We start from the raw sequence: 20,432 nt of genomic DNA, 5'->3' as shown, positions 1-20,432 counted from the left end.
TGATGAGCGACAGAAGAGCCAACTTCACCACCGCCTTATGGGGCTCTCTCGCCACCAGCCAAGGGACAAAACTCATTCACACAACAGCATAAAACCCAGAAGCGAATAGTATGGTGGAGCGGCTGTACCTCTCCTTCAAATCAGCAATCACTGCCAGATGTCAAGGCGAGAGTTGGAGAAAGGAATTACTGTGGGTCTTGTTGGGACTAAGAACAGCCCTGCACGCAGCATTCAATGCATCGCCGGCAGAAGCACTCTATGGGCATGAGTTGACAATGCTGGAAGATGTTTTTCAAAACCCGACAGAGCCCTTGACCCTTCCAGACGTCAGTAGAACATTGGAAAACATCATGCTGGAGGAACAACATACAACATAGCAAGGAAAGAATACGTCGCCGAATACTTCAAAATAACAAAGTATGCATCCATAAGAATAGATGCGTACGAGGCACCCCTCTCTCCAGCCTACTCAGGACGACACCACATACTGCAATGGAGAGAGAAAAAGTACCAGCTGATGGCGGATGGGAGGATCACCTGGGTCTCCAGCGACAGATTAAAACCAGCCTACATCCCAGACTGTGACCCACTCGCCTAGGCCTACTTTCTGGAGGGGGGGGCGGGGGAGCAATTACTGTGAGGTCTCGCTCGGTTGCCGGGACACTCAGGGCATCTTCGCTTCAAAACAAAAATCTCAAGAAACACAGATCCAGCACTATTCAGACATTGCAAGCTTTCCAATCATATGTATTTAGCTCTCTTTCTAATTTGCATATAGAATTGTTAACTATTTTCCAGCTGTGAGGTAATACACCTGGCTGTATATAGATATCTCTGTTTCTCCCAAATGTCAAATGCTACTTTTACGCTTGAAAGAGTTCTTGACCTGTCAGAGATTTTGTGTCAATTAATCAGAATACACCTTGACTCTGCCTCTTACTTGCCACCTTGTTATAAGGCAACATAATAAAAATCAACAGAACAATAAACAATAATAATGCAATCAACAACAACATCAGTATTTCCATTATTTATAAAAATTACACTAGAAGTATTAATAAAACTAACCCTGTCACTGAAAAAATGCCAGAAATAACTGGTTGATAAGGTGGAGCTAGCATACCTTATAAGGCATATAAGAAACCCACCAAGTTTGCCACAACATCTGGGGAAGGACAGTCAGGATCGATTTGGAAATTATGATAAGCCTAGAAGAAAAAGATTAGGTAAAGAAGAAGGCACTATCTTGATAATCCACTAAACAACTTTTGCTTCCTCATCAGCCACCCTACACACTTTTAGAAAAAAACAGGAAAGTAAACTAAAAAGAGAAAAAATACCTGAATGTACCGTCATGCAAGGGAACTCAAACCCAAGACCATGGAAGGCCACGGTAACATAGCTATGTCACAGTCCAAGGTTGGAGAACAACGTTTGTATTCAGAGTAATCTTCTCTTAGAGGGGCTGCCTACCAATGCTGAAGGGGCCCTTCCACCAGCTGGTTTGATTGCAGAGTGTCCTTCTCCTAGAAGAGTTACCTGCCAAGGCTAAAAAATCTCTTCCATGCATTAGCATTAGGTCGTATCTAAAACGGTCATGACGAAACATTCGTCACATTCTTTAAAAAAAAATTCCCTTGTCATATTCTTCATATTATTCTTGTCTGTTTAGTAATTTTTTTAATTCTAATCCTTTTTATATTTCGTAAAGAAACCATAAATACATATAGTATGAAAATGCCATGGGTATGCGCATATGTATTTGATATAGATGAGAGCTTACACATATTTACATAAGCATATTTATCATATGCATATGCAAATGCATGCATGAATGTACGTATATATATGTGATACCCCTCCTAACAGACTCAGCATTTCATGTAGAAATGTTTACATAACGTGCCTTTGCGATCTATTTTCAGGAGCGCATGGTAATTCGACCCTGACCCCTCTCCTTGACACTCACCCACACAGACCCTCCCCCTCAGACACTGCTCGCCTTTTTTTCCTCTCAGCAAATCTCTCTCTCTCTCGTCTTCAGCATTCGCCTCGCGCATTCTCTCTCTCTCTCTCTAATATCATCCTCAAAAAAGAAATGGATATCCAAAGGAAACGCAATCTTTCCTACAAAAATAGATTTATTATTCAAACCAAACCAACAAGTAATGAATGAACAAAGAAAAGATTAAAATGCATCATAAATGAATTATCAAGTCAAAATAATCTAACTCTGACTAAAAGTCTTACTATAGCTAAAAGCCTTAGACATTAAACGTCTAGTCTTGAGTCAACCGCATGAGAAATACCGACATTGCAAAGGTTTGCATTGTCCTCTCTATGACCACACCAATTCCACAGATATCATCATAATGTCACCACAGTGTCACCACCGACATCTGTCGAAAGAATTAAGCACAATAGTAATCTCCCAAAAATATACAAGTGCAAAACATAATAACGAAAGTCTAAAATGCATGATTAATAATGGTTAAGCAATACACAATAAAATAGAATATTAAAGTGGCATGAATGGTTATGTTAAACTTTCCACACAAGTTCATAAGTGTCTTGAAACATGGTAAAAATCACAAGTCCACAGTTCACATAGAAAAAAAGAGAAGAGTCTGAACTTTACCTTATTCTGCCAGTTCTAAGAGATTGGAACACTCAAAACCACGTCTTGACGATCTCGCTCTAGCTTCGCTAATGAACGATCAGACTTATTTTTGGGCAGAATTAGACACAAAATCTATATTTTCTAACGTACGAACTTATGTACTCACATACCAACTCGGTCATCTGTTTCACATACCAGAGCCAATATTGTGTGTTCATCAAGCCGAACAGCTGAGGTAACCAAACTATTTGCTGAATGCAATGATTTTGCGACTGTCGGTTTGACCTAGTACCATCTTGCAGTTATCTCTCTTTCATCACATCTTATAGTATGGCAGTTATGAATTGAATATATATGTCCCTTAAATATATATATATATATATATATATATATATATATATATATATATATATATATATATATATATATATATATATATATATATATATATATATATATATATATATATATATATATATATATATATATATATATATATACACACACACATATATATATATATATATATATATATATATATATATATATATATATATATATATATATATATATATATATATATATATATATATATATATATATATATATATATATATATATATATATATATATATATATATATGTGTGTGTGTGTGTGTGTGTGTGTGTGTGTGTGTGTGTGTGTTTGTGTGTGTGTGCGTGTGTGTTTGTGTATATAAAGTTAATCTTTTATTTTGCATCAAAGTGAATTGAAAATGCTATAAAACAAATTTTGGAAGATTATGCTTTGTTAGGCGAGCATTCCTGTGAAAGCCCGTTTTGGCGCTCACTGTTTCCATAATATGTCCTATTTCCATAATATATGCAGGTTCATGACTATGAAGACATAACATATTCTGTATTAAATCATATCCCATAATTCTACTTTGTATGGATAGCACCCTAGTTCACGACAGTGCAGATGGGCATTTGACGTGAATGACTACGCAGAGTCGCAGACATCTTGACGCCTGCACCGACCAAACAGTATATCCTATGAAGTTGCCATTTGGTACTTTTTATTACCAAATTTAAAAGGTAAGTGTGATAATTTTATATTGTTTTTTTAGTATATATGTACGTGTACATATAATGGTTAACTAGTTAAAGGTTTTAATTTGGCAATCAAAAACTTCAATTTGGTGATAAATCTTTGTGGTGTTTGTTAACAAACTCAAACTAAAATCTTGCAACCCTGATTACCCACATCACATGATCACAATGTCTCGAGACTCGTCACTCGAGAGAGTGGTTTCTTTCAAATGCATTTGGTCATAATTTATGGTTATATAGAAATTATATGCCTTGTAAAAATTATATCCTGCGTACAGTAAAATTTTAGGACCTTACCCTTGTTTTAGTATTTGGTGTTGCCTACAACTAGATCTAACAATCAATCATATGACATGTTATCTCCTTGGATGTATACACACAAATATGACAAACATGCAAAAAAAAAAAAGCTATTGACAATAAAAACAAATTATTATTAAAGTTACAATAATGATTTATATACGTTTTTTAATAGATTATACATCAAATATGGTTGGAAAACTGCACAAAATCTCCTTTAAAATGGTTTCATTGCTAAATGGACATGATGGAAAATTCTAGGAATGGTAAACTTGAAATGACACTTGAAAAAGCCTTATACAGGATTCACATGTGGTTATCTCATAGCATTAGTTTTTTTGTTCTTCTTTGGAGGAGTGGTAGAGCTTTCGACTGGCATGCTGTTGGCCCAGCGTTCGACTCTCCGAGCCGCCAAAGAAGAATTAGAGGAATTTATTTCTGGTGATAGAAATTCATTTCTCGTCATAATGTGGTTCGGATTCCACAATAATCTGTAGGTCCCGTTGCTAAGTAACCAGTAGGTTCTTAGCCACGTAAAAGTAAGTCTAATCCTTCGGGCCAGCCCTAGTGGTCTGGTTAAACTAAGATATACTTAACTTTTTTGTGGTCATAAAATATGCTTAAATAATGGCTTAAAGGGTTGAGGGGGGCGTATAGGGGATGCTATTAACAGAAACCTTTTAGTCAATGAAATGGTTTTGCTTAAAACCTCTAAAGGTTTTGATGGAAACTAATATATACCCGTGAAAACCTTAAAAAGGTTTTTATGAAAACTTTTCTGTGCCTTCCATAAGGTTTTTATTAAAACCTTTCATACCCTGTGAAAGTTTTAACGAAAACCTTTCCAAGGGTTTTTGTGAAGGTTTTTGGTGAAAAGGTTTTAATGAAAACCACAAAAAGGTTAGCTCTTCGGGACACAATGAAAACTCTTGAGAAACCCTTTCGAAAACCTTTATTTTTAACAGTGTAGTAAGTCCGAAAATTAAAAAGTGTTGGCAGCCCATGTGGGAAAATATTGCAGCAAATCAAAAAAATGCGCAGTATCAAGTCATCTGTGTCTCCTTGGTCATATCTCTATATGCCAAGGAGACAAGAAACGGTGTTATGCAGAATGATGATTGGACATACAAAACACACTCATGGGTTCTTGATGTCCTTTGAAAATCCTCCATTTTGCGATAACTTTACTGTGCCCTTGACTGTAAGACATTTGCTCAAATTCCCAGCCTTGGGAATTTGAGGCATAGGTTCCTGTCCTGGGGGCGTGTCAGAGGTCATTTTATTCTAGCTACGATTCTCGGAGAGGATTGTAATATACGGCAGCTATATATCTTTATGTGGGAGGCGGGCCTCCTCAACAAAATTTAAATTATACATGTAAAATATATGTAAGCATTGATAATGTATTCGATTAAATATGATTATATATATATTATATATATATATATATATATATATATATATATATATATATATATATATATATATATATATATATATATATATATATATATATTAGATATTTTTATATGAAATTCTTTTGAAACTTATTTACTTATTTTTAGTGTGGAGACGTGATCAAGTGGTTCAGCCAGGAGGTTGTAATTGTGTCCGTTCTATTTTGTACATAGGTATAGGCAGGACCCACTCAGACAGGTCAGACGGACAGAGACCCGATTTACGCTTCCTCTGCGCAGTGACGTCAGCTGATCCACAACTCACCTGTCTGCGCCCTCTCTCTCTCTCTCCCTCTCTCGATATTGATTTGAATATCCTAGATTAACGACAGCATATTTATCATGTCTATAGTATATTTCTGAAAGGGGAATAAATATATAACTATTACATTACTGTAAAGTTTATTTACTGTACACAGTTTATGTATAAATGGTGTACGTACACAGGTTAACACAGTTATGTTTGTTTGTTCTGCATACCATTACCTTATCACTTTCATATGTTTTTTTTTTTTACTTTCACTTCTGCAAGTCTTGTCTTTCTTCTTATTTATCCTAATATCATTATTTAACTTCCTTATTTTAAAGAACACTGATATTTTGGCATAGAAGACTATGACATCATTTGATAAATCAACTCCCGCACATTCAATTTCAGATACAATATTTTCAAAGCATTCTTTTCCCGCCTGCAGACTGACTCCACGCACAGTTTGAAATACTTCCCTCATTGGAGTTAATTAAGAATAAAATGACCCTGAGGGAGCGTACAGTTTACCTCTGTTTACTTCATCTATCCACCTCTTATCCTTGGCCACACATTCACACACACACACACACATCCTTACACTACGTAGACAGATAGATAAATAGATATAGACCGATAGATAGATCGTTATTTGACCAGAGATTTGTACATGAACGAAGGTACAGTAGAATGCACTAAAATTTAAACTTGGTGATCAAAACTGCATAAATGAAAGTCCTTCAAAAATGGTTCAACAAAAAGTCGAAGCAATGACACATTTGCATAAATACAAAGTTCCAACAGTTCAACAAAACATACAAAAGTTGCTCTACATTGCTATAAATACATAATAATTCCTCAAACACAACACCTCCCTCCAAAAAAAAAAAACTGTAACAACGCCATAACACACACACACACTAATACATAATACTGCTTTATAGTTTAATTACCTTGAGGCATAAGGAGAGATGGAATTGCATCATCCTTTAATGTTCGTTGTCATTTAGGAGTATCGATTCCAAGGAGTCTGGGTTTCATGTCATCTTTGTAGTCAGTGTCAGCAAAATGCACAGAGCATACCACTGCATTATCAGCGTTTATGCTATCAGTGCGACAACAGCAATGAATCCATCGTTGTCTAAGTTCTTTTGCCCTTGGAAAACGGAAGTATCGTATGTCTGATCCTGATGTTTTTGTTCTTGTATTATAGCACCCGTATACTGAACAGTTGTTTGGCATATCTGCAGCACTGAAGTATGTCTAGTGGAAAAAGATCACGATGAAAAGGTGTACACACGAGGATGGCTTGGGTGAGACTGGCGCACAGGACTGCATGTACAGGTGCAGCTGACGTCATCACTCAATCCCGCCCCGAGCTCTACCTGCGTGCCGTCTGACCTGTCTGAGTGGGTCCTGGGTATAGGAAGAGGGAGGGAGGAGCATTACATCACTACTGTGGAGAGCGTGATTTTGACAGAAGCGAGTAAGTTAGTTACAAAATTGTTTTGTGGGATGAGAATGAAGGTCCCCAATTATACAAAAATGATCGGCAGTAGAATCGTGAATAATGATGTGCAACTCACCTAGGATCATGCCGTATTGATCAAAATTATTGTTATTTTCCCAGGGCATATTAACATAAATTATTAGTATCTCAGAGTTCCTGACTGTCACTTGAAGACCCAGCGTTCTATCACACTGTAGGTCATCGCATTCAGTACAGGAAAGATAGGCCCCCTTTTTGGCAACCGGTCACGACGTGATCCGTAACTTGCATCAATGAGGTCGAGAAAGCTCTGAAGTCTTCATGCACTGAATTACAGATATCAAGGTCATGTGGCCATAGGAGCGTTTCTTGTAATGCAATGGTGCCTTTGAAGTTTTGCAGAACACGTTTAGGAGCCGTATGTTCTGCTTGAGGCCAAAAAATATTCTATAGAATTATATCTAATATAGCCATGTCTACTCACAAAGTTGGGAAATGAATTGGTTGACCATCTGGGTGGATGGGGCGTTGGTCGGGAGTGGTGGGCAGTCGCTAACTATGGTAAGTTGGCTGGCATTTGCTCCCACACCGTTACATGGAGTGACAGTAAGTACCCTTGGGGGTGGCGTTTGGTCCCGGATTAGGTTATATCTTGAGACTTTTATGTTAGGACCGAAATTTTCGCCTTTAAGAACATCGAGGTGTTAAAATATTTAGTTAATCCTGTAAGCCACTTTTTGTTTAATTTTGCATGGGAGCCCGTGAAAGGCAGAGAGGGCGTTTTCCACCTGGGAGGGTACGGTTACCTCGATCTCACGTCGCACCTTCACTTCTCTAGTGTTGTTTTGAGGCAAGCGAATAATAGATGCCTCTTTCAAAGGAGTCTGGTGGCCTGCTGCACGTCTGTCGAACGATTCCGGTACTCTTTTGAGCACATTCCAGATCAGTGAAAGATTGTTATTTGTTTCCAAAGATTAAAGATTGTCAAATGATTCCTGTAATCCTTTGATCACATTCTAGATCAGTGAAAGATTGTTATTTATTTCCACAGATTTAGGTCTGTCGAATGATTTCTGTAATTCTTTGATCGCATTCCAGATCAGTGAAAGATTGTTATTTGTTTCCAGAGATTTAAGTCTGTCGAATGATTCCTGTAATCCTTTGATCGCATTCCAGATCAGTGAAAGATTGTTATTTGTTTCCATAGATCTAAGACTTTCGAATGATTCCTGTAATCCTTTGATCACGTCCTAGATCAGTGAGAGATGGTTATTTGTTTCCACAATATTTAAGACTGTCGAATAATTCCTGTAATCCTTTCGTCACATTCCAGATCAGTGAATGATTGTTATTTGTTTCCACATATTTAAGACTGTCAAATGATTCCTGTAATCCTTTGATCGCATTCCAGATCAGTGAAAGATTGTTATTTGTTTCCACATATTTAAGAATGTCGAATGATTCCTGTAATCCTTTGATCGCATTCCAGATCAGTGGAAGATTGTTATTTGGTTCCACAGATTTAAGACTGTTGAATAATTCATGTAATCCTTTGATCACGTCCCAGATCAGTGAAAGACTGTTATTTGTTTCCAGAGATTTAAGTCTGTCGAATGATTACTGTAATCGTTTGATCGCATTCCAGATCAGTGAAAGATTGTTATTTGTTTCCATAGATCTAAGACTTTCGAATGATTCCTGTAATCCTTTGATCACGTCCTAGATCAGTGAGAGACGGTTATTTGTTTCCACAATATTTAAGACTGTCGAATAATTCCTGTAATCCTTTCGTCACATTCCAGATCAGTGAATGATTGTTATTTGTTTCCACATATTTAAGACTGTCAAATGATTCCTGTAATCCTTTGATCGCATTCCAGATCAGTGAAAGATTGTTATTTGTTTCCACATATTTAAGAATGTCGAATGATTCCTGTAATCCTTTGATCGCATTCCAGATCAGTGGAAGATTGTTATTTGGTTCCACAGATTTAAGACTGTTGAATAATTCATGTAATCCTTTGATCACGTCCCAGATCAGTGAAAGACTGTTATTTGTTTACACATATTTAAGTCTGTCGAATGATTACTGTAATCGTTTGATCGCATTACAGATCAGTGAAGGACTTATTTGTTTCCACAGATTTAAAACTGTCGAGTGATTTGTGTAATCCCTTGATTGTGTCCCATTTTAGTGAAAGATTAATTGTTTCCTCGATTTTTTCTGAGAGAAAATTTGCCGTTTGGGAGGCATTTGCTGCCGTTTGGGAGGCATTTGCTGCCGTTTGGGAGGCATTTGCTGCCGTTTGGGAGGCATTTGCTGCCGTTTGGGAGGTATTTGCTGCTGTTTGAGAGTGATTTGCTCCCGTTTGGGAGGCATTTGCTGCAGTTTGGGAGGGATTTGCTCCCGGTTGGGAGGCATTTGCTGCCGTTTGGGAGGCATTTGCTGCCGTTTGGGAGGCATTTGCTGCCGTTTGGGAGGCATTTGCTGCCGTTTGGGAGGCATTTGCTGCCGTTTGGGAGGCATTTGTGCCGTTTGGGAGGCATTTGCTGCCGTTTGGGAGGCATTTGCTGCCGTTTGGGAGGTATTTGCTGCTGTTTGAGAGTGATTTGCTCCCGTTTGGGAGGCATTTGCTGCAGTTTGGGAGGGATTTGCTTTGGGAGGCATTTGCTGCCGTTTGGGAGGCATTTGCTGCCGTTTGGGAGGCATTTGCTGCCGTTTGGGAGGCATTTGCTGCCGTTTGGGAGGCATTTGCTGCCGTTTGGGAGGCATTTGCTGCCGTTTGGGAGGCATTTGCTGCCGTTTGGGAGGCATTTGCTGCCGTTTGGGAGGCATTTGCTGCCGTTTGGGAGGTATTTGCTGCTGTTTGAGAGTGATTTGCTCCCGTTTGGGAGGCATTTGCTGCAGTTTGGGAGGGATTTGCTCCCGGTTGGGAGGCATTGCTGCCGTTTGGGAGGCATTTGCTGCCGTTTGGGAGGCATTTGCTGCCGTTTGGGAGGCATTTGCTGCCGTTTGGGAGGCATTTGCTGCCGTTTGGGAGGCATTTGCTGCCGTTTGGGAGGCATTTGCTGCCGTTTGGGAGGTATTTGCTGCTGTTTGAGAGTGATTTGCTCCCGTTTGGAAGGCATTTGCTGCAGTTTGGGAGGGATTTGCTCCCGGTTGGGAGGCATTTGCTGCCGTTTGGGAGGCATTTGCTGCCGTTTGGGAGGCATTTGCTGCTGTTTGAGAAGGATTTGCTCCCGTTTGGGAGGAATTTGCTGCTGTTTGGGAGGGATTTGCTTCCGTTTGGGAGGCATTGCTGCCATTCGGGAGGCATTTGCTGCCATTTGGGAGGCATTTGCTGCTGTTTGGAAGGCATTTGCTGCCATTTGGGAGGCATTTGCTGACGTTCAGGAGGCATTTGCTGCCGTTTGGGAGGCATTTGCTGCCGTTTGGGAGGCATTTGCTGCCGTTTGAAGGGCATTTGCTAACGTTTGGGAGGCATTTGCTACCATTTGGGAAGCATTTGCTGCTGTTTGGGAGGCATTTGCTGCCATTTGGGAAGCATTTGCTGGTGTTTGGGAGGCATTTGCTGTCATTTTGGAGGTATTTTCTGCCGTTTGGGGAGGCATTAGCTGCTGTTTGGAAGGTATTTTCTGCCATTTGGGAGGCATTTGCTGACGTTTAGGAGACATTTGCTGCAGTTTGGGAGGCAGTTGCTCCCATTTGTGATTCATTTGCTGCCATTTGGGAGGCATTTACTGCCATTTGGGAGGCATTTGCTGCCGTTTGGGAGGCATTTGCTGCCGTTTGCGAGGAATTTGCTGCCGTTTGGGAGGCATTTGCTGCTGTTTGGGAGGCATTTGCTGCCATTTGGGAAGCATTTGCTGCTATTTGGGAGGCATTTGCTGTCACTTTGGAGGCATTGGCGGCCGTTTGGGAGGCATTTGCTGTCATTTGGGAGGCATTTGCTGCCATTTGGGAGACATTTGCTGCCATTTGGGAGACATTTGCTGCTCTTCGGGAGGCATTTGCTGTCACTTTGGAGGCATTTGCTGCCGTTTGGGAGCCATTTACTGCCATTTGGGAGGCATTTGCTGACGTTTAGGACGCATTTGCTGCCGTTTGGGAGTTTTTTGCTGCCATTTGGGAAGCATTTGCTGCCGTTTTTGAGGTATTTGCTGAGATTTGGGAGGCATTTGCTGCCATTCGGAAGACATTTTCTACCATTTGGGAGGCATTTGCTGCTGTTTGGGAGGCGTTTGCTGCCATTTGGGAAGCATTTGCTGCTCTTTGGGAGGCATTTGCTGTCACTTTGGAGGCATTTGCTGTCACTTTGGAGGCATTTGCTGCCATTTGGGAGCCATTTGCTGCCATTTGGGAGCCATTTGCTGACGTTTAGGACGCATTTGCTGCCGTTTGGGAGGCATTTGCTGCCGTTTGTGAGGCATTTGCTGCTTTTTGGGAGGCATTTGCTACCGTTTGGAAGGCATTTGCTGCTGTTTGGGAGGTTTTTGCTGCCATTTGGGAAGCATTTGCTGCCGTTTTAGAGGTATTTTCTACCGTTTGGGAGGCATTTGCTGCTGTTTGGGAGGTTTTTGCTGCCATTTGGGAAGCATTTGCTTGTGTTTTAGAGGTATTTTCTACCGTTTGGGAGGCATTTGCTGCCATTCGGAAGACATTTTCTACCATTTGGGAGGCATTTGCTGCCGTTTGGGAGCCATTTGTTTCCATTTGGGAGGCATTCGCTGACGTTTAGGACGCATTTGCTGCTGTTTGGGAGGCATTTGCTACCATTTGGAAGGCATTTGCTGCTGTTTCGGAGGTTTTTGCTGTCATTTGGGAGGCATTTGTTGCCATTTGGGAGGCATTTGCTGCTGTCTGGGAGGCTTTTGCTGTCTTTTGGGAGGCATTTGCTGCCGTATGGGAGGTATTTGCTGCCGTTTGGGAGGCATTTGCTGAAGTCTTGTGGGCATTTGCTGTCATTTGGGAGGCATTTGCTGCCATTTGGGAGGCATTTCCTGCCTTTTGGGAAGCATTTGCTGCCGTTTGGGAGATATTTGCTGCTGTCCGAGAGGCATTTGCTGCCATTTGGGAGGCATCTGCTGACGTTTATGAGGCATTTGCTGTCATTTGGGAGATATTTGCTGCTGTCTGAGAGGCATTTGCTGCCATTTGGGAGGCATTCGCTGACGTTTAGGACGCATTTGCTGCCGTTTGGGAAGTTTTTGCTGTCATTTGGGTAGCATTTGTTGCCATTTGGGAGGCATTTGCTGCTGTCTGGGAAGCTTTTGCTGTCTTTTGGGAGGCATTTGCTGCTGTCTGGGAGGCTTTTGCTGTCTTTTGGGAGGCATTTGCTGCTGTCTGGGAGGCTTTTGCTGTCTTTTGGGAGGCATTTGCTGCTTTCTGGGAGGCTTTTGCTGTCTTTTGGGAGGCATTTGCTGCTGTCTGGGAGGCTTTTGCTGTCTTTTGGGAGGCATTTGCTGCTGTCTGGGAGGCTTTGCTGTCTTTTGGGAGGCATTTGCTGCTGTCTGGGAGGCTTTTGCTGTCTTTTGGGAGGCATTTGCTGCTGTCTGGGAGGCTTTTGCTGTCTTTTGGGAGCATTTGCTGCCGTATGGGAGGTATTTGCTGCCGTTTGGGAGGCATTTGCTGCAGTCTGGGTGGCATTTGCTGTCATCTGGGAGGCATTTGCTGCCATTTGGGAGGCATTTGCTGACGTTTGGGAGATATTTGCTGCTGTCCAAGAGGCATTTGCTGCCATTTGGGAGGCATCTGCTGACGTTTATGAGGCATTTGCTGGCATTTGGGAGATATTTGCTGCTGTCCGAGAGGTATTTGCTGCCATTTGGGAGGTATTCGCTGACGTTTAGGAGGTATTTGCTGTCGTTTGGGAGGCATATGCTCACTTTTGGAAGGCATTTGCTGCTGTTTGGGAGGCATCTTCTGCCGTTTGGGAGGCATTTGCTGGCCATTTGGCAGGCATTTACTGCTGTTTGAGAGGCATTGGCTGCCGTATGGTACACTGCACTGCAGGCAGGCTTAGGTCAGCAGGCCCTTTTGGAGGTAGAGTGTGAGGGTCAACGAGGCAGATTTCCACCCAGGAGATCCTTAGCCACTTAGTGATATATGATATTTTCTTGAGAGAAGATAAGCTTTTCGCGGATCGCTCCCAGAGAATGGAATGGTATCAGATCTTTGCATTCTGTTTATGCAACGTTAATTTCCTCATCGGAGAAGGTTGCACTGACAGATTGTATAACTGACTCGACGTCGGAATGGTTCGATTGGTACTGTATAGAATAAAGACAACTGTTTTTAAGTACGGAACTTATGTGTGAGGCACAGGTATCGTTAGGTGCCAGGGTCACCGGCGCGACGGTTGGAGATTGGTTGGATGACATTTTTGTGGTAAATGGAAGGCCCAAGCGATAACACGTACACTACTTTTTTGCCCATTTCCCAGTGCCAATAGGCCTAGAGAAATTATAACTTGAAAGATTTCAAAGGCACTGATTGGAGCAGAATATAGATTAATATATCTGCAAATACACAACACTATCCGGCTTGTGCGCCGGATATTACGAAGAAACACTGTTAACACAATGCTGTGAGAGGTATAAGCACTAAAGGTGAAAAACCCTTCTTTTTTGGTAAAAACCCGTGTTAGACCTGCAACACGTCCGACCTCAACGTAATCCCTTGAGTTCAAAAGAGAGAGAGAGAGAGAGAGAGAGAGAGAGAGAGAGAGAGAGAGAGAGAGAGAGAGAGAGAGAGAGATAAATTCCCATCAGCGTCAAAGTATAAGTCACTTTTCTTTTCCAGCCTCCTGGAAACATCCATTCCAGGAATAAACAGAAGAATCAGAAAGGGAACATTTTAAAGGTGGATTATTTATTGTTATGCTCTGCTGAGATTTAGGAAAACAGCAATGCCCTTTTCTTCTTCGGAGATAGAAAAAAGCTCTAGATTTTTTCTTTCTTCGGAGACAGTTCTACTTGTATTTTAATAATTTACTTACATTTTTATCTATTTACTTATTAAGTTGGTAGTTTATTTGTTTCTTTTCTAGTAATTGATCTCTTTCTTTATTTCCCATTACCTTCTGTTACTTCTTTCGAATGAACACCGTACTCTTTTGTAGGGTGAATTTCAAGTCAATGGCCCCTGCGGGGTTGTACCATATGAATAAAGTTCATGCTCTGAATTCGACTACTACTACTACTAATAATAATAATAATAATAATAATAATAATAATAATAATAATAATAATAATAGGTTCTATTGAATATTATTGCTGCTTCAGCTGCATTTATTTTGTAGAAGACTTTTTCTATTTTCCTTATTGCGGACTTCTCTTCAGTGGAGGTGCGTGCTAACAGCTCGCCTATATTTGTCATTTCATGGGGGAAAAGTCAAAATCTGGATTCTGCTTCTTTATATATTCTATACAGTTAGTTCTATACAATTGTTGCCGCGACGCGTTTCGACAGACTCTTCTGTCATTCTCCAGCGGGAGCTAGTAGAGGACTGGCAGATTGCATAGGTCCTTCTAAATTTATACACGGGCTTCAGCGGGGGGTCATGGATGGCGAATTCTGATTGGTTGCAGTCAGCGAACTTCAAGCCAAATTTCTGCGGCGAAGCTCGATCCTGACAGATCTTTGCAACCTGGGAATGTCATTCATTCCAGCGTTCCCATTGGCCTGCCGTTGCGTGATGTCATGCCGGCTGACATCATCGGTAGTTTGGCTGCTATTGGGCTGCGGATGAATAATGTCATTATCTACTCTTTCTGTCGTAGTCGGGGGATTGTCTCGAAGGGCGCCTCGCTCATCAGGGGCATCTCCATTCTCAGGGTTGTCGTTTTCAGGTATTCGTTGGATTTGGTGGGTGTTCTGCATTATTCTTCTTAAATTCGTGGGTAGGAGCGATTAATAAATAATAATAAATCATTTACCTAATTCTTTGTTAGATTTCAAAATGTGTGGATGATCTTTATTTTTACATTGCTATGCTGAAAATTCAAATCATTCATTTCCAAGACCCAAAATGAGAATATCTTGGGTCGTTTTCAGATGAACGAGAATTATTTCTCAAAACTGGTTTGAGAAATCTGTTTACGTTGATCAGTGGAATTATAGGCGCTTTCCTCCGATGAATTTAAAATTTTGACATTATATTCTCTGTGCTGATCAAATACTTTTCATGGAGGGGTACAACTTAGCGTGCCCCAATGTAGGTGATATCAAAGGGTCTATGCAGTCTTCAACTCCTTAACTGTGCTACATTCCAGTCTTCACGAATCCTTCTTGCAAGCACTATGAGAGTTCAGAGAGGTGACTCAGTGAGATTAATAATAATAATAATAATAATAATAATAATAATAATAATAATAATAATAATAATAATAATAATAATAATAATAATAATAATAATAATGTCTCCCTTAATTGTGTCAAGATACTATTAAATGTTCAAATCAAACAATAACTCCTTCTGACATCAGGACTTTTTCTGAGAATTTCCTGATAAAGAATTCTCCTTACGCCCTTTCCTTTCCCACAACGGCCTTTTTGTTTCTCCTTGATGTTGCATCCAGTTTTGGAATACGAGAGAGACCTTTGTCAACTCTGATGGATCAGAGTCAAAATTGATGCTGCAGTGTCTTGCCATTTGTCGAGTCTCTTAAAAAAAAGCATGTAAAATGCCTTGCTCATAATGAGGCAGTGAAGCTACAAAACCCTTTTCTTAAAAGTTAATCGAGATGGCAGCCTTGAACGTTATGCAACTGGATCGTAAACGTTTTTCCTTTCGGTGAATTCCACGGTGTTTTTCTGTTGCTTCTTTCGTAATCTTAGGATTTTTTCTGACTTTGAGAATATTTTTATAGCTGCCTAAATAGGTTTTTTTAATGTGTTGCCTAGTTTTATCTGAAATCATTGTTTGCAGTTTCACATACACACACACATGCATATATATATATATATATATATATATATATATATATATATATATATATATATATATATATATATATATATATATATATATATATATATATATATATATATATATATGTACCAACTGGTGGAATACGTTTAAAAAATATGAGTCAGTATATATATATACATATATAAATATATATATATATATATATATATATATATATATATATATATATATATATATATATATATATATATATATATATATATATATATATATATATATATATATATATATATATATATATATATAGAATCTACTGTTCACTTTTGCCAGACACATATGTAATTCTAATAGCCACAATGCCCTCTTATCTTCTCGAATTCTTCGCGCTATTTTGGATATGCTTGTAATTTCGGCTTCGTAGTTACAAGCATGTCCAAAAAAGCGCGAAGAATTCGAGAAGTTAAGAGGGCATTGTGGCTATAAGCCGAAATTACAAGCATATCCAAAAACAGAGCGAAGAATTCGAGAAGTTAAGAGGCATTGTGGCTATTAGAATTTTATATATATATATATATATATATATATATATATATATATATATATATATATATATATATATATATATATATATATATATATATATATATATATATAAATATATATATATGTGTGTGTGTGTGTGTGTATTTGCAAAAGTTGTTCTTTATCATAATCTCTTGCATGACATTTTTATGGATAATTAATTGTTTTGATATAAAGGGAAAAAGCCTACGCACGAAGGCCTGAATTTTGTATGACACAAGGTAAAATGACTCTTTCTCAGTTCTTATGTACCGTACTATCTCATAAAATAAAAAAAAATAGTGGTGCATGCACACGCTGCTTCCTTAAAACACGCCGATTCTTTTTACAGAATAAAAAGTAAAAAGTTCCTAGATGTAGCCAACTCTGGATACTATACAAAACAATACCTGTCACACTGGTGTTTGTTAGGTTCATACGTTTTCTTAGAAAACAAAGTACAGTAAAACAGATATGAAATAAAATAAAAATAAGGCAAACAAAATGACCAAAAGGAGCAATAGTCATCCCGGTTCACCTCATTTAGCTTTATATATTTAGCAGTTCCACCTTGCGAACAAATAACTTATAAGGCGACTGACATTGGCCTATAAGCCTAAAGGTTTTCAAAAAGGTTTCCACTGGACAAAAACCCTATTCTGCACCTCAGCAACTGAAAAAAGTTTTCATAATTGGAAAAACCCTTTCACGTGATGAAAACCTTTAGAAAACCTTTTATTTTTAACAGTGACAGGATATACATCCCGATATGGCTGAAGGCATCTTCTAGGTTCTGGGGAGGTGATAGCTAACTTAGCAAGTTGACTGGCTTGCTTGTTCCCAACCACCCCACCATGAGAAGGCACCCCCAAAGAATTTACTTCTTTCCCTCTTCTTTTCATTAAACGCAGCCATTCCAATATATCTAAGATCAGAGGGTTTAAATAGTTAAAAGATTCCAGTGACTGAAGAACACTTCTTGAGTCACAATATATGATAAAACTATTTCCATTCTGAATTAAAATTTCCTTTAAAGCCTTTAAAACTGCACATAGCTCTGCTGTAAAAATAGATGCAACAGATGATAATCTCCCTCTTCTTTCAATGTCAGGGAAGGTCACTCCAAAGCCGAAGCCAGCATCTGACTTTGAGGCATCCGTGAAAACTGCAATGGAGTTATCAGGTTGCAAGGAATGCTCTAAAAATATTGACCGTATAGTCTCACTGGACAATTCTGTCTCTGTAAACTGAAAATATGTACAAAATTGTACCTCTGGAAGGGTTCAGGGGACCCAACTGAATATCTTGTTAGTAAAATCTTCATCCTTGGCGTGTTTAATTCCCTGACAATAAAATTACTCTAAAAGCCAACGATTGAGATTGCTTGGGGTGATTTTCATAAAACTGCCAGTGCCTTTCATTTCTCATGCAAATGCTGGTTAAAGACTTAGAGAGCCTCTGAAATCTGTACCAGCTCCGAACCAGCAGACGCTGGTAATGAAGATCTAGAAGCATCTCGCCAGTAGTTGCAAGAGCACTCTCGGTGGGAGATGATTTAAATGCACCTGTACGCAACCTTACTCCTCCATGATGAATTGAATTGAGCATTTTAAGGTTATTTGGCTTTGCAGAAGTGAACACTTCACACCCATAAGTTAATTGTTAAAAGACCAAGGCTTTATATAATCTCAACATCTGAGTTTGGTCTGCATCTCACGAAGTGTGAGACAGAACCTTAGGCACATTCATTGCTTTCTAGCATTTTGTCTTAATATAGTTCAGATGTGGAATCCAGGTCGGCTTGCTGTAAAAAATCAACCCAAGAAACATTGTTTCACCAACACGTGGTATTTTCTGCCTATGTATGAACAAAGAGTGCATGGTTACCGTTTTACTAGCAGAAAATCTAAAACCATTCATCTCAGCCCACTTTACTATATTATCAATGCAGCGCTGAAGGCGGCGTTCAGCCACTGTCATCCTTGTTGCTGCAAAGGATATTGGAAGGTCATCAACAAAAAGGGCATATGTTTTATCTGGGGGAATCATTTTGGAAACCCCATTAATTGCTAAGACAAACAAGGTTACACTTAAAACACTTCCCTGCGGTACTCCTTCTTCTTGATTAAATGTATCTGACATTGTTGCTCCGACTTGAACCCGAAATAACCTATTTTTTTTTAAATGCCTTGATAAAAAGAGGCAAATTGCCTCTTAGGTTACATTCATAAAGGGTCCTCAAAATGCCATATCTCCATGTTGTATCATAAGCCTTCTCAAGATCAAAGAGAACAGTGAAGTGATGCGGCTTGTTAGCAAAAGCTTCACATACTGAAGATTCCATTCGAACTAATACATCAGTTGTGGAGCGCATAATTCGAAAACCACACTGAGCAGGAGACAGATATTTACCACCTTCCAAGTGCCACATCAAACGTGTGTTCACCATTTTTTCCGTGATCTTACACAAACACGATGTCAATGCAATAGGACGATAATTCTGTCTTGAATGGGTCTTTCCATGGTTTCATGAAGACAGTAATTTTAACATCTCCCAAAGCTTAGGGAAGATATGTTCTCGGTAAATTCGGTCAATAAGGCTTAATATGAAAAGCCTGGTATTTTCAGGGGTATGCTTAATCACTGAATATGTTATATCAACCAGTCCAGGGGCTGATTCATTACATTTACTCAAGGCTGATTCAAATTCTCTTATAGTTAAAGGTACATTGCATTGTTCATTTCTTGATGTATTAAAATCAATTTCGTCCTGTTCCATTAACCGCCTTTGATCTGGATAGGGTCTATCATATTTTTCTTTGTAACATTAGCAAAATGATTAGCAAACTCATTTGCCAGTAACCGGGGGTCCGCTACCTCACAACCATGATCTTGATAACTGGAGGTTGACAGGGAGTAAATTTCTCTGCTATTTTTCTAACTCTCCTCCAAACTAAAGTCAAAGGTGTTTTCAAATTTAGTGAAGATATGAAAATTGTCCAAGATTCCTTTCATGCTTTTATTAATTTCCATGCGGAAGTGAGCTCTCGCTTTTTGAAATTCAACACGGTAATACCCACATTTTCGTACGCAGTATCTGGTGGAAGATGACCTCATAGTTCTATGATTTTCCTGGCATTTACGAGTCCACCAAGGAATTGGTCGACGGATAAATATGCCCGAAGTCCCAGGTATAGATTGAAGACCAGCCGAGAACATTATTGTATTTAAAAAGTCAAGAGCATCACCTACACAGGGAAAGTCATCAGCAGACTCATCTGTTGAGCTGTGTTCCTGGAATGTTGCCCAATCAGCTTTACCAATGTTCCATTTAGGTGGCCTTGAAGATGAAAGACTTGAGGCCATCTACGGTACTTGGACTGCGTATCCTTCAGAGATGACCCACTCTGATAATACCAACACGGGCTTTTATGGTACAAAGAAGAGAGTAAATCAGTGTCCGTGGCTGTCGAGTACACCATAGACAAGATTGCTTTGTACTGAAAAAAAATTTCCTCATTTGAGCGGGACTATCACGCATATAGAGCTCCTTCGCTTGGGGTAAGGATGAAGAGTATGAAGGACTTTTGTCTGCCAATGATTCCCAAGATTGCAATGGACTCTTTGATTGAGACCAGGATTGACATTTACGACCCTGTGGTTTCATTAAATTCCTAGATAATAGTGATAATAAGCCTCTTTTTCAAAGTAAGTATTTTTTAGATTTTCTAAA

General features: G+C 39.4%; 3 protein-coding genes across 3 annotated transcripts; all 3 read right to left on the bottom strand.

The window, feature by feature from the left end:
- Window positions 1–850: 850 nt before the first annotated feature.
- LOC136831074 (autotransporter adhesin BpaC-like) lies at window positions 851–10,848 on the bottom strand. Its single transcript, XM_067091021.1, has 3 exons — window positions 9,986–10,848; window positions 8,006–8,108; window positions 851–886 (listed from the first exon to the last, which is right to left on the bottom strand). The coding sequence occupies exons 1-3, from the start codon at window positions 10,846–10,848 to the stop codon at window positions 851–853; spliced, it is 1,002 nt and encodes a 333-aa protein (XP_066947122.1).
- Window positions 10,849–10,869: 21 nt separating this feature from the next.
- On the bottom strand, window positions 10,870–11,268 carry LOC136831073 (uncharacterized). The gene has a single exon (XM_067091019.1). It carries the CDS (start codon window positions 11,266–11,268, stop codon window positions 10,870–10,872), a length of 399 nt encoding a protein of 132 aa, XP_066947120.1.
- Window positions 11,269–11,815: 547 nt separating this feature from the next.
- LOC136831072 (uncharacterized) lies at window positions 11,816–12,862 on the bottom strand. Its single transcript, XM_067091018.1, has one exon. It carries the CDS (start codon window positions 12,860–12,862, stop codon window positions 11,816–11,818), a length of 1,047 nt encoding a protein of 348 aa, XP_066947119.1.
- Between the last annotated feature and the right edge of the window lie 7,570 nt (window positions 12,863–20,432).

This window comes from Macrobrachium rosenbergii, chromosome 48, assembly GCF_040412425.1.
Source record: "Macrobrachium rosenbergii isolate ZJJX-2024 chromosome 48, ASM4041242v1, whole genome shotgun sequence".
In the NCBI taxonomy this organism is placed as follows: Eukaryota; Metazoa; Arthropoda; class Malacostraca; order Decapoda; family Palaemonidae; genus Macrobrachium; species Macrobrachium rosenbergii.
This window is presented reverse-complemented; position numbering and strand designations above follow the sequence as displayed.

Excerpts from the sequence above, each read along its gene's own strand:
- LOC136831074 (XM_067091021.1), bottom strand. The coding sequence starts at position 10,848 with ATGGCAGAAAATACCTTCCAAACAGCAGCTAATGCCTCCCCAAACGGC. Across the intron at positions 8,109-9,985 it reads CAGCAAATGCCTCCCAAACG|ACGTGCAGCAGGCCACCAGA; the intron begins GCAGCAAATGCC and ends ATCGTTCGACAG. Across the intron at positions 887-8,005 it reads GACGTGAGATCGAGGTAACC|GTCAAGAACTCTTTCAAGCG; the intron begins GTACCCTCCCAG and ends AATCTCTGACAG.
- LOC136831073 (XM_067091019.1), bottom strand. The coding sequence starts at position 11,268 with ATGGCAGTAAATGGCTCCCAAACGGCAGCAAATGCCTCCAAAGTGACA.
- LOC136831072 (XM_067091018.1), bottom strand. The coding sequence starts at position 12,862 with ATGACAGCAAATGCCACCCAGACTGCAGCAAATGCCTCCCAAACGGCA.